General features: G+C 36.8%; 1 protein-coding gene across 2 annotated transcripts in view; it reads left to right on the forward strand.

The window, feature by feature from the left end:
• Window positions 1-1201: 1201 nt before the first annotated feature.
• Window positions 1202-14043, forward strand: part of NFXL1 (nuclear transcription factor, X-box binding like 1) — a gene marked incomplete at both ends in the record, with an annotated part of 42471 nt that continues 29629 nt past the window's right edge. The window contains 10 exons of one of the 2 annotated variants that reach the window (XM_084233649.1): window positions 1202-1629; window positions 4354-4530; window positions 5604-5713; window positions 7428-7561; window positions 8943-9121; window positions 9352-9513; window positions 9614-9714; window positions 10344-10458; window positions 13304-13428; window positions 13820-13942. In XM_084233649.1, coding sequence (XP_084089775.1) covers window positions 1386-1629; window positions 4354-4530; window positions 5604-5713; window positions 7428-7561; window positions 8943-9121; window positions 9352-9513; window positions 9614-9714; window positions 10344-10458; window positions 13304-13428; window positions 13820-13942 — 1470 coding nt within the window. Of the gene's footprint in view, window positions 1647-4353; window positions 4531-5603; window positions 5714-7427; window positions 7562-8942; window positions 9122-9351; window positions 9514-9613; window positions 9715-10343; window positions 10459-13303; window positions 13429-13819; window positions 13943-14043 lie in introns of both variants that reach the window. The other variant, XM_084233648.1, reaches the window with a different exon arrangement.

Consider the following 14043-nt stretch of genomic DNA (forward strand, 5'->3'; position numbering starts at 1 on the left):
TCCTAATTAAAAAAGCAGGATCGATGATAGCAATATGTAGCTATATGACTAAGGGTAAGCCACTTAACTTCTCTATACCTTGGTGTTCTCACCTGTAAATGGGGATAATTGGGTTGTGAGTACCGAATTAATATATATGTAAAACTTTGCATAGTGACATGACACTTAATATTATTTAAATATTAGGTATTGTTACTATAGAGTGACTCATTAAGTACTTCAGGGTTGTATAAGGATTATATATTCCCAATTAGCATTATTTCTCAATCCGATCGTCCCCCCCAGTTTTTTAAAACGTATCTAACCTATCTCCCCAATCTTATTGGAAAATTAAGCTAAGATTTAGGTCCTGGCTCTCAACTCACTTTTCTCAATTAATTCTACTTCAGGGAGCTGCCATGAAGGTTAAAAATTGATCCGCTGCAGTTCCAGAAAAGCACATTGTAAGCAATAAATAACTATGAAAATAACAGGCGTTAGATTTATCTTTACATCACTTTAGCGAAGAAGAAGGCCCTTCCTTCACTTCGGTAACTTTTCCGCAACACTTGCCCAGCTGGCCCTTCCCCTTCGACCACGAGTGTTTTCATTTTCTCGCTACTGAAAATGTCCCCTGAGCGCCCGAAGGAAAGGCTAAAGATGGCGGGCAGCCAATTAAGGCCACTCCGACGAAACTGGGACACCCAGGAAGGTAAAGAGGAGTCGCCCAGGAGCAGCAACATCCTCCGCGGTAAAGTACAACTCGGAACCCGCCAGCCTCCTCCCTTTGCGCGCTCTCTGGGCGCCAACAACGCCTGCGTCCCCCAGAGCACGCCGGGAATTGTAGTTTCCGAAGACGCAGCCCAGTCGGCGCACGCGCACGGCAGTCCGTCCGCGTCTACCCTCCTTCTCTCCCGGATGAGGAAGATGGTCGTCATGCCACGCGTTCTGCGGGCCGTGGACAGGGGCTTCTGGGAGTTGTAGTCGCCGGAGGCGGGCACTGTCGGTAAGGAGACGTAAGCTTTCCTTAGGGTCCGCTTCTGCAGTTGGTTCCCGGCGGGAGCGGCGGTGCTGGTCTGCAGCTCTCCCGGCGCCGCGCTCTACCTGAGGCTGTGGAGGTGTTTTCCTTTCGCGAGGCTCCCTCCCCCTCTCTGGCTCTGGGTGCTCTTTGCCCCGCGGTCCAGTTCTCAGCCTCCTCTTCTCCGTTTCCACAACCCGGGCTTAGCGGGGACTCGCCCTCCGGGAGGGACAGGGCCGCGACCTTCTCCAGCCCGGTGCCCGCCCAGCGGGGGCCGCCCTCCTCCGGCCCCTCGCGCGGGCTTCCCCCACGGCCCGCTTCCCCGTCTCGGCCCCGCGCGCTTACCCTCTTAACACCCCTCTTTTTTTCCCCCCTAACCTCTGCAGGGATGGAAGCTTCCTGGCGCCAGGTGGCCGGTGGCCGAGGCCGCGCCCGAGGACGGGCCACGGCGGCCCCCTCCTCAGGAAATGGGGTCCCCCTCCGCGGCGCCGGAGGAGGGCGAGGGAAAGGGTCGGTGGGCGTCGCTGGTTCTGGCCCCAGCCCGGGAGGAGCCGCGACCCCCGCGTCTGCCGGGAGCTCAGCCAAGCGCAGCCCGTCGGGATCCGAAGCCCCGCGGACCTCCGTGGCCAGCGGTGAGACGGCCCTGCCCGTGGGCTCACCTGGACGTCCGCTGGGCACCTCTCCTGAGACCTGCGGCTATAGCCGCGCTCCCTCTGCCTCTTCACCTGCGGGAGTTTGTTGTTGATTTCATTTGCCCATTTCAAGCAGCTGCTGATTTCAGCGTTAGGCAGTTTCTCATCACACCTCCTTATCTTAGTTGAGACTAACTTTTGTTCCTTCTGGGGCCAGGATTCTTCCCTTCTCTCTTTTTTGTCTTCTGAGTCCCTAGATCCAAAGTTGCAAACTGTGGCCACTGTGGTGTTTGATTTAGTCTATGCTGTGGTTTGGTTTGCACATTATCTTCACTCTAAATTGGTTGCCAACATTTTTGTTTTTCAAATTTAATAAAGATCTGGGCAACTTTTTTTTTTTTCTAAAATAAGATCTTGTGACTTCAGTACCTTTGTGCTTGGCAGCTGGATTGAACTGGAGAAAATCCATTTAGACTGGGTTACGCACCCCATTTCACCTTGTTTCTTCTATTTCTGGGGCCAGTTTTTTTTCTTCTTTACCAGATTGCCTTAGTTTAGTGACTTTGTCTTTACTCTGTATATGTTAGAGCGGATAGAGGGGCTTACCCAGGGACCCCAGACTGTTGGGGATACGGCCTCCCAACAGATGCACTTGAGTTTGTGGTACTTTTCTCAGCTGTGGCTTCTAGTCATAAATTTCATGTCCTTTCCTGATCTATCTGGCCTGGGCTCCACCTTCAGTTCAGTATCCTTCATCCAAGGTGATTTTAGTGGAACCTGAGAGCATATACATAACTCTCAATTTGGCTATGTTAATGGAACAGGAGTGCATCGAATAATCCCTGGTTATTTCATTTTGTGTTTGGAATTAATTACTATATGAATATATTTTTTGGTGGGGAGGAGCAAATTGAGCTTATGAGTGTGTTTTTTCCTCCTAAGTTAGATTTGAATTAGATGGTATTCTCTTAGCTTGCAGCTGCTGAGTTTAGGTGGGCTATCAACAGTTTTGGTAAACTGTCTTGGATAATGGCAGATTTTAGGGGAAAGAAATAATGTGCGGGGAGGTTGATTTGTCAACGTTCCTTGAGATGATGTTATGTTTTTATTACATCTGTTTCATTCAGCCTTAAAAAATAGATGCTAGTTACCATAATTAATGACATTGATCATCTCTCAGTGTACATCAAGTTTTGTGTCATATATTTTATAGGCATTACTTTTCTCCTAATTCTCAGATTTCTAGTCGGCAGTGTATGCGTTTGCCTCCAATTTTTTACTTCAAATACTGAATAATCCCCAACCAATCTGGCTGTAATAAGAAAGGGAAAACATACTATAAGGAAAATAAGTTAACCATTAAGTACAAATATACCATGTAAAATAAGAAAGCTTATCTTGGTAGTGGCTTATCAGTTTTTCAAGGATAAGGTGAATTTGAAATTAGTAATTAAGAATTTGAAATTAGTGAATTAAAAATCTCTATGTGAACACTAATGAATTCAGATCAGTTTTGTATATTTAGGGTTTCTTTTTTAACTATAGTTGTTGCCCATAATAGTAACAATGCTTGAAGAAAATTCCCATGGTCCTTGCTCTTTAGAAATTTGAAGTCTCCTTGGGAATATGCTATGATGTAATCTAATTCTTTGTGCATTATTATTTAATCAAGTAACAAAATGAGAAGTACAGACCGTGCTAAAGATAATGGTGGAAGAACTAATAGAAACCTTATTTAACTAAAGATAATGGTGGAAGAACTAATAGAAACCTTATTTAATGTTTCTTTTTAGAATGAAGTAGTTGTAATAAGCACATTTTACATATTGGTAATATTTTATGTGGATTAATGTTAAATATATATATTTTTATGATCACAATTCAATAGACAAAAAGTCCTTGAACTTTTTAAGCAGTGGTTATAAACATAGTGGGCATACAGTGAAAATTGTTTATGCAAAGTCTTTGGTAGTTTGGGGTGAGCTGATTTGGGCTCTCAGGAAAAGGGTGGTTTGAAGAAGCACCCACTTCCAGGGATTCCGATGTGCCCCCAGTGAGCATGTTTCTCACATCTTAAAAATCATTATGGTTTATTTTTAACCATCCCATCTTAATTTTTGTCAATGTTCTTATTTTGAGGTTGGCCTCCAGTTTTTTCTTTGATACTTTAAATTTTTCCTTGATTTGTTAATCACTCTTTCTAGAATAGTTTGCTTCATTTAACATTAACAGAAGTGAAGTTTCCATTGTGGTATTTTCTTTAATTCTGTGACAAGAAATTTAAAAATACCTTTTTTTAAATTGATGGTACAATAGAATGCTCCAAAGGTGACTTTTAAAACTGCATTTTAAAACTGCATTTTAAAATGATATATTGGGCCTCTCTGGCGGCGCAGGCAGTTGAGCGCAGTGCTGTGAAGCTGTACATAGCCTCTGCAATGCTGGTTCGATCCCCGCCGGCCATGGAGATATCCACATGGTGCGGCAGACCTCTCCTGTCTCACCCACTGCTCCCTTCAGCAGTGTATTTCATCAGTCTGCCTATTCTGTTCCCCTCTCTGTTTCTGGTGAATCCTCTCACCCTCTTGCATATCTGGCCTGTACCCCGGTTCTTGTATAAATAAATAAATCTTTAAAAAAAAATGATGTATTATGTTAATATATCATGTCTTGCTTTTTGAGAGGTTGTTTTGAAGAAACGAAATTCACTTTTTTTCTTTCAAGCTGAGCTAACGTCTCATAGGAAATTTGAAGAAATCAAGAAGGCGAATCAAGCAGCAGCCAAAAAACTTGTTGAAGAACACTTTAGCTCTTCATCTGAAGAAGAAGGAGATGAAGATTTTGAAGGAAAACGGGGAAAAATAGTTGCTAATACATTTACAACTTACACTACCCAGACAGGTATTAAATTTTGTCTTTTTTGACATCAGTGAATATATATTCCTGACTTTTTTGGTAATACCTTTACTTGATATGAATACTTTTTGCTTCTTAAGAATGAGCATTTTGTGTTGTAGTATTGAATTTTGCTTTTTGAGTTTTATGTTATATGACACTAATCTTCTTTAAAGCAAATAGAATGGCAGTGTCTCTTACAGCCTTAGAAGTTCTCCCTTGTGCTTAAATGGCATTTCATTAGAATGTTGAGGAGATGCTGCCTTGTGATGAGTGGAGTCAGCTGGTCCTGGTTATGGTTTGAGTGGATTTGAGAACTTTGGGTACCCCTTTAAATCTGTTCTTCATGCTCTTCTCTTTCATCACATTAAGTGTGTCTTAAAGTCAGTTTCATTTCTTGTCTTTATTTTATGTTTTATAACTTCTGTTTTTCATACTTTTAAAAAACTAAATTTATCCACTTTAAGTGGATAACTGAGATCATTGAATGAAGCACTAACAGTATAATGCCTAGTGAATAAATTCTGAATAATTGTGTAAAGAAAATACAGTCTAGTAAATTTTTCTGAGAAGCTCATACTATCTTTTTGAACAGACAGAGAACAAAATTTAATGAAACAAAATTGTTGTACTGCAGTGACATCAGGATCTTTTCATTTTACAAGTTTTAAGAATATGCTGTGTCAAACAGACACACACTCATGTTTATATTTAGGTCAAATAGTTCTGCCAAGCTTAGTTCCTTTCACTTTTTTCACTTCTTTTTCTGATGTTTTCCCTTGTTCCTTTACCTTCTGCTACTCTGTCCCCACCACATTTGTTAAAGACTATAACAGCAATAAAATCAAGTATATTTTGAGAAAGGGCTGAGTGACTATTTTCGAATTAAGTTCCTAGGATTTAATGCATGGACCTTGACAGCTGAGTTCTTGTTTTTATTTTTAAACCTCTTGTATTTCCAGCTATATTTTGAGTAATCGATATTGCCAGACAGTCCTAATATAATGTGGTGCTACTAGTGAGTTTGTGTTATTTTCAGATGTTGCTTAATGTGAGATTTTCAATTTTTAAATTTCAAGATGGAGATACACGTGAATTAGAGCGAACAAAGCAGTATGTAAATGAAGCTTTTCAAGCAGGTGCTATGACATGCTTAATTTGTATTGCTTCGGTGAAGAGAAACCAAGCAGTAAGTATTCTCCTTTTGTATTAATCTATCTTGCCCCAAATTTGCATTTCTAATATAACTGTTTTTTTATTCTTTTACTTATTTTCTTTTAAAAATGCTTCATTTGAGATTTTTCTATATGAATTGATCTTCACTTTGTAAATTTGTTATTGGGCTTCCAAAATTTTAAGCACTATTAATGTGACAGAAGCAAGTCTTCAGTTTAATGAGTGTCAATTTGATAAGACATTTTTAGCATCTGAACTTCAGAGAGTCCCACAAAATCTGAAATGTTAAAATGTACTATATTTTATTACTTTCAGCAGGTTTAAAAGAAGATAGATATGGTCTCTACCTTCAAGGAAGTAGATACTTCTTGACACTATTTATTAGTGAGCTTCCTCTGTGTTGAGAGCACTATGGAAAGTAACTAGGTCATTGGGAGATACAGATTCAGACATAACACTTGTACTTAAAAGATCTATGACCTGATGTCCTTTAAAAGGACATGAATGGAATAAGGGGAAGTGATCACTGAATGTAATACTCGACATTTAAACCTTAGATTAATTTACTGCTATTACAGCAGCATTATCCTGAGAAAGAAAACCAGGCCAGATGAAATGAACTCATTTCATCTGTGTGTAAAGTGAATCAGAAATTTAACATGCATTGGATAAGAAAGTGTAGCAGATGCATGTCCTTTGCTGCCTGGAGTCACATCTGGTTGACATACTCTGATTTGAACTGCTGTGAATGACTGGTCTCTCTGCATGTGGGTGGATACAGTAGGAGGAGGCATGTCTCCTGGTTCTTGAGAGGAGCCCTCTCTGGCTGGACTTGACTTTTAGCCTAATCTGCTCAATAATCTGCAATTTATTGGTATTTCTTCTTCCCCATTTTGTCTTCTCACTCCTGCATCCCAGTTCTTTTCTTAGTCATAGCTTTGAGGGAAACTTGAACTAAGAAGTAGAGATTCTTTTAAAATTCTGTTGCCAGCTTATGCAATAAATGCTAAATGTCTGATATTATTTAACGGTTGCAAAACGTTATAATAAAGGGAGAAATAATTTTTGTCATTCATATCAAAATGTTGGCAGGTTTTAAAAATTAATTTGCAGTTGTTCCTTAAGCTTTTAAATGAGGTGTATTCTCAAGTTGCTCATCTAATTTTTAGAATTTAGTATTATTAAATGCTGGACTGACAGGTTTTATATTATAAGGGCTGTATAGGGACATATGTACATATTTATGTTTAAGGATTCATTTGTGGTGCTATTCATAGTTGGAAACAACTAAAGTGTCCAATAAGAAATCAGATAAATTACGGTATATAAATCTACATACTATGTACTATAAATCTCATGTTGTATGAGCATATTTGATAAGAGTAAATGCTCACACTATGTAAAAAAAGGTTATAAAGATATATATTGGTACAGTGTGACCTCATTAAAAAATATATGTATTAAAAAAAAATGGATACCTTCCAGAATGTAAGCAATAGTTATTTCTACCTGAATGAGTTGAGGTTATTAATAATATTTTTCTTTAAAGTATTCTTTTCACATGCAATAAATTTTTATAAAGAACATTTATTATACTGCAAGGAAGGATTTTTTCTTTAATCCTTTTAACTTGAAAATGATTTAGTGTGATGCTCATTATAAAGTGTTATGGGTCTATCAAAGAAAAATCATTGCATGCATGTTAATTTTTGATACCTTTGTCTTAGGTTTGGAGTTGTTCAGGATGTTTCTGTATTTTTCATATGCCCTGTATCCAGAAGTGGGCTAAAGACAGCCAGTTTCTGGTATCTTCTCCTTTGACAGATGATGACTTTGGAAAGAGAGATTATCCATGGCCTTGGTAACTTTTTCTAATTTAATTGGAATAGTAAGTTGTAAAATAAATGAAAACTGCAACACATAAGTTGCTTTGTTGGCAGATTCAGTATACATGCTGGCTTTTATATTGTGATTTGTTTATGAAGATATGGGGCTTTGCCATTATTTTAAATAAAGCTCATACATTTTGCACATATTGCCTTCACCTCCCCCATTCTGGAACAATTCAGTCTGAGTGTTGATAGGTAGTTTTAAGAGATGATGGGTTGCTTTTTAGCCATTCATATCTAATTGTTTTTAAAGTACACACACCCCTCTATAATAGCTTAAAGGAATGATCAACATTTTCCCTTTAGTAAGAAGTAATTTAACTCTTCTAATAAAATGTTGGTTTTTTAATTCCAGATGAGACATGGTATTTTGCTTTTGTTTTAATTACAAGAACAAATAGCATTTCGTTTTTCTGGGTATTTATATGGCATTTATTTGGAACAGCATGTTCTCAGGGAAGTGAAAATATATTGCAAATGATACAAGAGAAATTCTAGTAATGTTGTGTTCTAGGATAGTATATTCATTTGTTTGGGGAATAGTTAGGATTAGAGCATCTTTTAAGAGTGCTCTGAGATCTACAAGTGAATTTGATAGGAACTGATGGTTAACCCTTCTAGTGCCTAAACTTATTTATCTTAATCTTGCTAGTTAAAAATCTTTTTGCTTAAGCAAGGTGTGTAAAACAGTATTTGAGTTTTTCTTTGACTCGGGAGTATTTGAAATATAACTATTTTGTATTAGATGGATTATAAGGAATATGAAATTCTTTATTTTTTTTCCTTCATGTAAGCTGATTTCTCTGTTGGCTATTGCTGATATATTTTACATATTGTAAACCACACAACTGAACTTTAAAACGTCGAGCTTTGTAAAAAGTAGGATGGATACAAGAGTAAAATTTGAACAGTGGAAAGCCAGTGTTGCTTTCTTTTTCGTAATTGTTTCTGAGCAATGTGCTGTTTCCTGCATGTGTGCTGTTTAATACACATACAGTAGTAACTCATAATGTGGTCATTTTCATTTTTAAAAATTATAAAATAAAAAATTCTGTCTTTCAGTTGTAGCATTATCCACATTCTAACTGCTCACCAGTCACATGTAGGTAATGGCTACTGTATTAGACAGTGCAGGTGTAGAATAGTTCAATCATCTCAGGAAATTATATTGGACAGAACTGTTCTAGATGTTTGAAATGAAAATTTGAGCAACTTTGTTTTTTACTAATGATGAACAGAGAGTGGCTTAACAATAACTGAATTGAATGTTTTGTTACTAATTATATTATAGTCCTGTTTCTCATGTAATTTTCAAAAATGAAAATAAACTTTGTAATTTCATTCTGTTTATAGTCCAAAATGTAGGTTTGAATACAAACAATCTGACACACCTACTAGGTACTATTGCTATTGTGGAAAGGTAGAAGATCCACCTTTAGATCCATGGCTTGTGCCTCATTCATGTGGCCAAGTATGTGAGAGAGAATTCAGACCTCCTTGTGGCCATAAGTGTTTACTTCTCTGTCATCCAGGTGAGTTTTATATTAGTTTTTTTTGTGTGTGAGTGGGTGGTTAAGTTTTTAATCATGTGAAGGAAAGAGAAAGTGAATGTTAAATTCAGAATTAAAGTTTATGTAAGAAGATACTTAAAAGAATTATCTTTTAAAATATTAGTAAAGAAGCTTTAGAAATTATTCATAGGTTTAGGAACTGAATGTTTTAACTTTCAACTTACGATTTTTTCCCTTTCATTGTATTCTAGGTCCCTGTCCTCCCTGTCCAAAGATGGTCACAACTACTTGTTACTGTAAGAAAGGAAAACCTATTCCTCGTAGGTGCAGTGCCAAGGAATGGTCTTGTCAGCTGCCTTGTGGACGGAAGTTGCTCTGTGGACAACATAAATGTGAAAATCCTTGTCATGCAGGTAAAAGGTCATACCTCTTAGATGTTCTGACAGTAAGCAAAAGTCAAAGCAATCTCTATTGTTTTTGTGTTTCTGTACTAATTTATCATTGTGGTTTTAGGGAGTTGTCAGCCCTGTCCCAGAGTTAGCAGACAAAAGTGTGTCTGTGGCAAACAAGTAGCTGAAAGAAGCTGTGCCAGTCCACTATGGCACTGTGAGCAAGTATGTTGTATATGTATTTTTAAGGTGTGGGAATTAACACAGAAAACATAGACTGTTGGAAATAATAAGTAGGTTTAATTGAATGAAGGAGGAAGAATAGCAACTCAAATTTTGGCACTATTTTCCATTTCTCTAGCATTTTGATTACTGGGGTCCCCCCCAAGTAAACAGTTATTTGTTGGCTTTTGGATTCAGTACATATGCACTCGTTTTCTTGTTAGACCTCCTCCTTCTCTCTCTCTCCCCTCTCTCAGACCTTCCCTGCTTCTTGAGTTAATTTTGGTTAAGGAAGTAGGCTTGATTTGCTTGTCCTAGCTTTGGCATGGTTTAGTACCATTTGGAAGTCATGGTTGTTGGCCTTTTGAAGCTGTATGTACTTTTCTTAAATTATATTTTAAAAATGTGCTTTCTTGGTATATAGGAAATAATGTTTGTACACATGTGTATATCCATATGTGTATATTTATATGTGTATGTACATATGCATATGATACTTAGTTATATAGTGAAATAAGATAAGGAACGTAATGGGACTGCTTACTTGTGATTTAAAAATGGATTATGTCATGTGCAAAGTCTTCTTTGTTAAATTTAAGTCCTTCACTATTGTTTACTGCATTTTATTTTAGGTTTGTGGGAAAACACTGCCATGTGGTAATCACACATGCGAGCAAGTTTGCCATGTTGGTGCTTGTGGAGAATGTCCTCGATCTGGGAAGAGGTTCTGTCCATGTCAGAAGTCAAGTAAGATTTTTATTTGAACCTTTAATATGATTATCCTACCTAGAATATTTACTAATTAATTTTATTTTCCTGGGTATTTATAATGTAGTTTCAATAATAATATAAATTTGGTATTAGATTTTTTTTTTAAATTTTAGTGAGAGGACAACATAGGTAGTGAATTAAAAAATGCAGACTTTGAGGTCAGGCATATCTAGGTTGAAGTCCTACTTTCCTGAGCCATGCTTTTCTAAGATGGGGATAGTAATAGTTTCATCTTCATAAAATGATGGTAAGATTTCATGATAAAATGTGTTTAATATTTAATGTAGTGTCTAGAACATAAAGGAAACCCTAAGCTGTTGTCAGTATTGTGCATTAGGTCATAGAATTATAGTTTTGATTTCTTTGAGATAAAGACATAAGTTGGCATTTTTCATCTGCTTCTTTGACTATATCCGGACCCCCACGCAAATTTATTTATTTATTTATATTAAGATTTATTTATGCATACAAGAACTGGGGTACAGGCCAGAGGTATGGGGGGTGAGAGGATTCACCAGAGACAGTGGGGAACAGAACAGGCAAATCAACTGAAATACACTGCTGAGGGGAGCAGCAGGCGAGTCAGGAGAAGTCTGCTGCGCCATGTGGGTAACTCCCCGACTGGGGATCGAACTCATGCTACAGTGGCCGTGGATAGCTTCATGGGTTGTGTCTTAACCCCTTACGCCACCAGGGAGCCCCCCCCCACATTTATAAGATTATTGTCAATAATTATATTAACTATTAATTATGTTAATTAGAATTGTGTTAAGGATGGGTTCATTAATGTTTTAAGTCTACTAATTTTTTTTTTGGCCTGTGAATTTAGGAGCAATTTCTAAAAATCCATATATTGTAGAGTTCTTTATAGAGGTTTGTATGGCCTTTCTCATTTTTAAGATAAGTATTCCTGTGCTTCCTGAGCATGGTGACTTGTCACATGTCAACTTTTCTTTAAAAAGCATATACTCTACAAGTACTAGGGATTATTTTCATCAAAGTTAAACTTTTCAGTAATTATGTAGATGCAAAAATTGATAGTCTGAAAGGGCTCTTTCTTTAGGAAACCAAAAGAACATGGCATGTTGTTTGTGCTTTATAATAATGTACTTTTTTAATGCCAAATTCCTTTAATTTGTGCTTCTTAAAAAACATTATCATGCACCTTTTTTTCCCCTCCACCAGACTACCGTGTTCATGCCCCATCTGCCTTCCTCCCATCCCCTCCACCCATTTCCCTATTCCCTCTGGTAACCATTATCGTTTTGCTGAATTTAAATTTTTATCCCTTCTATTATTTGTAATTTTTTTTTGATATTTATTTTCCACAGATGAGTAAAATGTCTTTCATTTTCTGACTGATTGCACTCAACCTTGAGGTCTATCCATTTTGTCCCAAATGTCACTATTTCATCTTTCTTCACAGCTGTGTAATATTCCACTGACTATATGCTCCACAGTTTTTCCATTCATCGGGTTGAAGGGCACTTGAGTTGTTTTATGATTTGATAATTGTAAACAGTGCTACTGTGTACATCGGTGTAGATATCTCTCTTTGTATTAGCTTTTTTCATGTTATTTGGAAAAATACCTAATAGTGATATTGCTGGGTTACACAGAATTTCCACTTTTACTTTCTTGAAAACTTTCCATACCCTTTCCACAAGGGCTATATACCAGCTTACATTCCCACCAACAGTGGATGAGAGTTCCTTTTTCTCCACAATCATGCCACCATTTAGTAATTCCATTCTTTTTCACATGGGCCATTCTCACAGGTGTGAGGTGATACCTCAGCATGGTTTTAATTTGCATTTCTCTTATAAGTGATGTTGAACACTTTTTCATGTCAGTAGGCCATCTCAATGTCTTTAGGAAAGTATGTATTGAAGTCCTTTCCCCATTTTTTAATTGGGTGTTTGTTGTTGAATTGTGTACTTTGTAAATTTTGGAGATTAATCCCTTGTCAGAGGTATGGCATGCAGATATTTTTTCCCGTTCTGTAAATAGTCATTTTATTTTTGTGATTATTTCTTTTGAAATACAAAAGCTTTCAAGTTTTATATAATCCCACTTGTTTATTTTTGTGTTTTCCCTTGATGTGGGGTCGTATTTCTAAATGTATCTTGTGGTAGATGTCCTGTTGTGTGTTTTCCATATTCTCTGAAGTAGTTAGTTCTTAAGTCCAAATTTTCAATCTGTTTTGAATTAATTTTTGTGTATGGTGTTAAATGAGTATTACTTTGTTTTTGACTTTTTTTTTTTTTAACATGTGGCTATTCATGTTTCCTAGCACCACTTATTAAAAGTTTGTCTTTTCTCTGTTGTATGTCTATAACTCCTATGTCAAATATTAACTGTGCATATTTATATGGATTTGTCTCTGTGCTTTCAATTTTGTTCCATTGGTCTGGATTTCTGTTCTTGTTCCAGTACTATACTATTTTGATTAATGTTGCTGTTCAATACAGTTTGAAGTCAGGAAGTGTAATGCCTCCATTTTTCTTCTCTCTCAAGGTTGTTTTAGGTATTTGGGGCCTTCTGTGGTTTCATCTAAATTTGATAATTGATTATTCTATTTTCTTTAAAAAAGTCATTGCATTTTAATAAGTATTGCATTAAATCAGTAAATGACTTTAGGTAAATTGACCATTTTAATGATACTAATTCTTACTAATTGTGAACATGGGATATCGTTCCAGTTTTTTGTGTCTTACTTCCTTTAAGAGAGTTTTGTAGTTTTCATTGTACAGGTCCTTCACCTCCTTTAATAAGTTTATTTCTGTGTATCTTATTTTTAGCATTGACTTTTTGCTTTTAGAATTTTCTTTGCCTTGTACTGAAGATGTGCCAACTTGTGGAGACAGTTGTGACAAAGTACTTGAATGTGGAATTCATAGGTGTTCACAGCGTTGTCACCGAGGCCCTTGTGAAACTTGTAGACAAGTGAGTCATCTGTGATAGTTATTCTTAAGAGCTTCCTGTCGTAATATGTCAAGTGTGATTGTTCTGTAATTGTATTTTATTACTTTGCTGCATGAACATTTACGTCATAATCTTCATGAGTACCTGATGTTAGTGGTTTTAATTTATGGCATTGTTTTACTATTTAATTTCAATCTTCTGATATTAATAATGGAAATTATTATGAAGTTTTTTTTGAACAAAGTAAGACACAAATATTTTTAGGAAATTCAGCTTTTGTTTTGGTAAAGTCGTCATACAAATTTGCCCTTAAAATTTTTTTCCTTCATTCTTATAGTAATACAGAGATTGTAATGTGGAAAAAATCATGTTAACAAAAGTCAGTTTCAGTGCATTTATTTAATTCTTCCAGGAAGTGGAAAAGCAATGTCGTTGTGGAAAGCATACAAAACGAATGCCCTGTCATAAGCCTTATCAGTGTGAAACTAAGTGTGTTAAGATGCGTGACTGTCAGAAGCATCAGTGTAGGAGAAAGGTATGTGTAATAAATTTTGGAAACTTACTGAAAAATTCTCTTGATTTTTGCTTTTCTTTATGGGCCTGTGATAAGTAACATCTTGACTTGTTGCTCAAATG

This window comes from Talpa europaea, assembly GCF_964194135.1.
Source record: "Talpa europaea genome assembly, chromosome: 5".
NCBI classification, from domain to species: domain Eukaryota; kingdom Metazoa; phylum Chordata; class Mammalia; order Eulipotyphla; family Talpidae; genus Talpa; species Talpa europaea.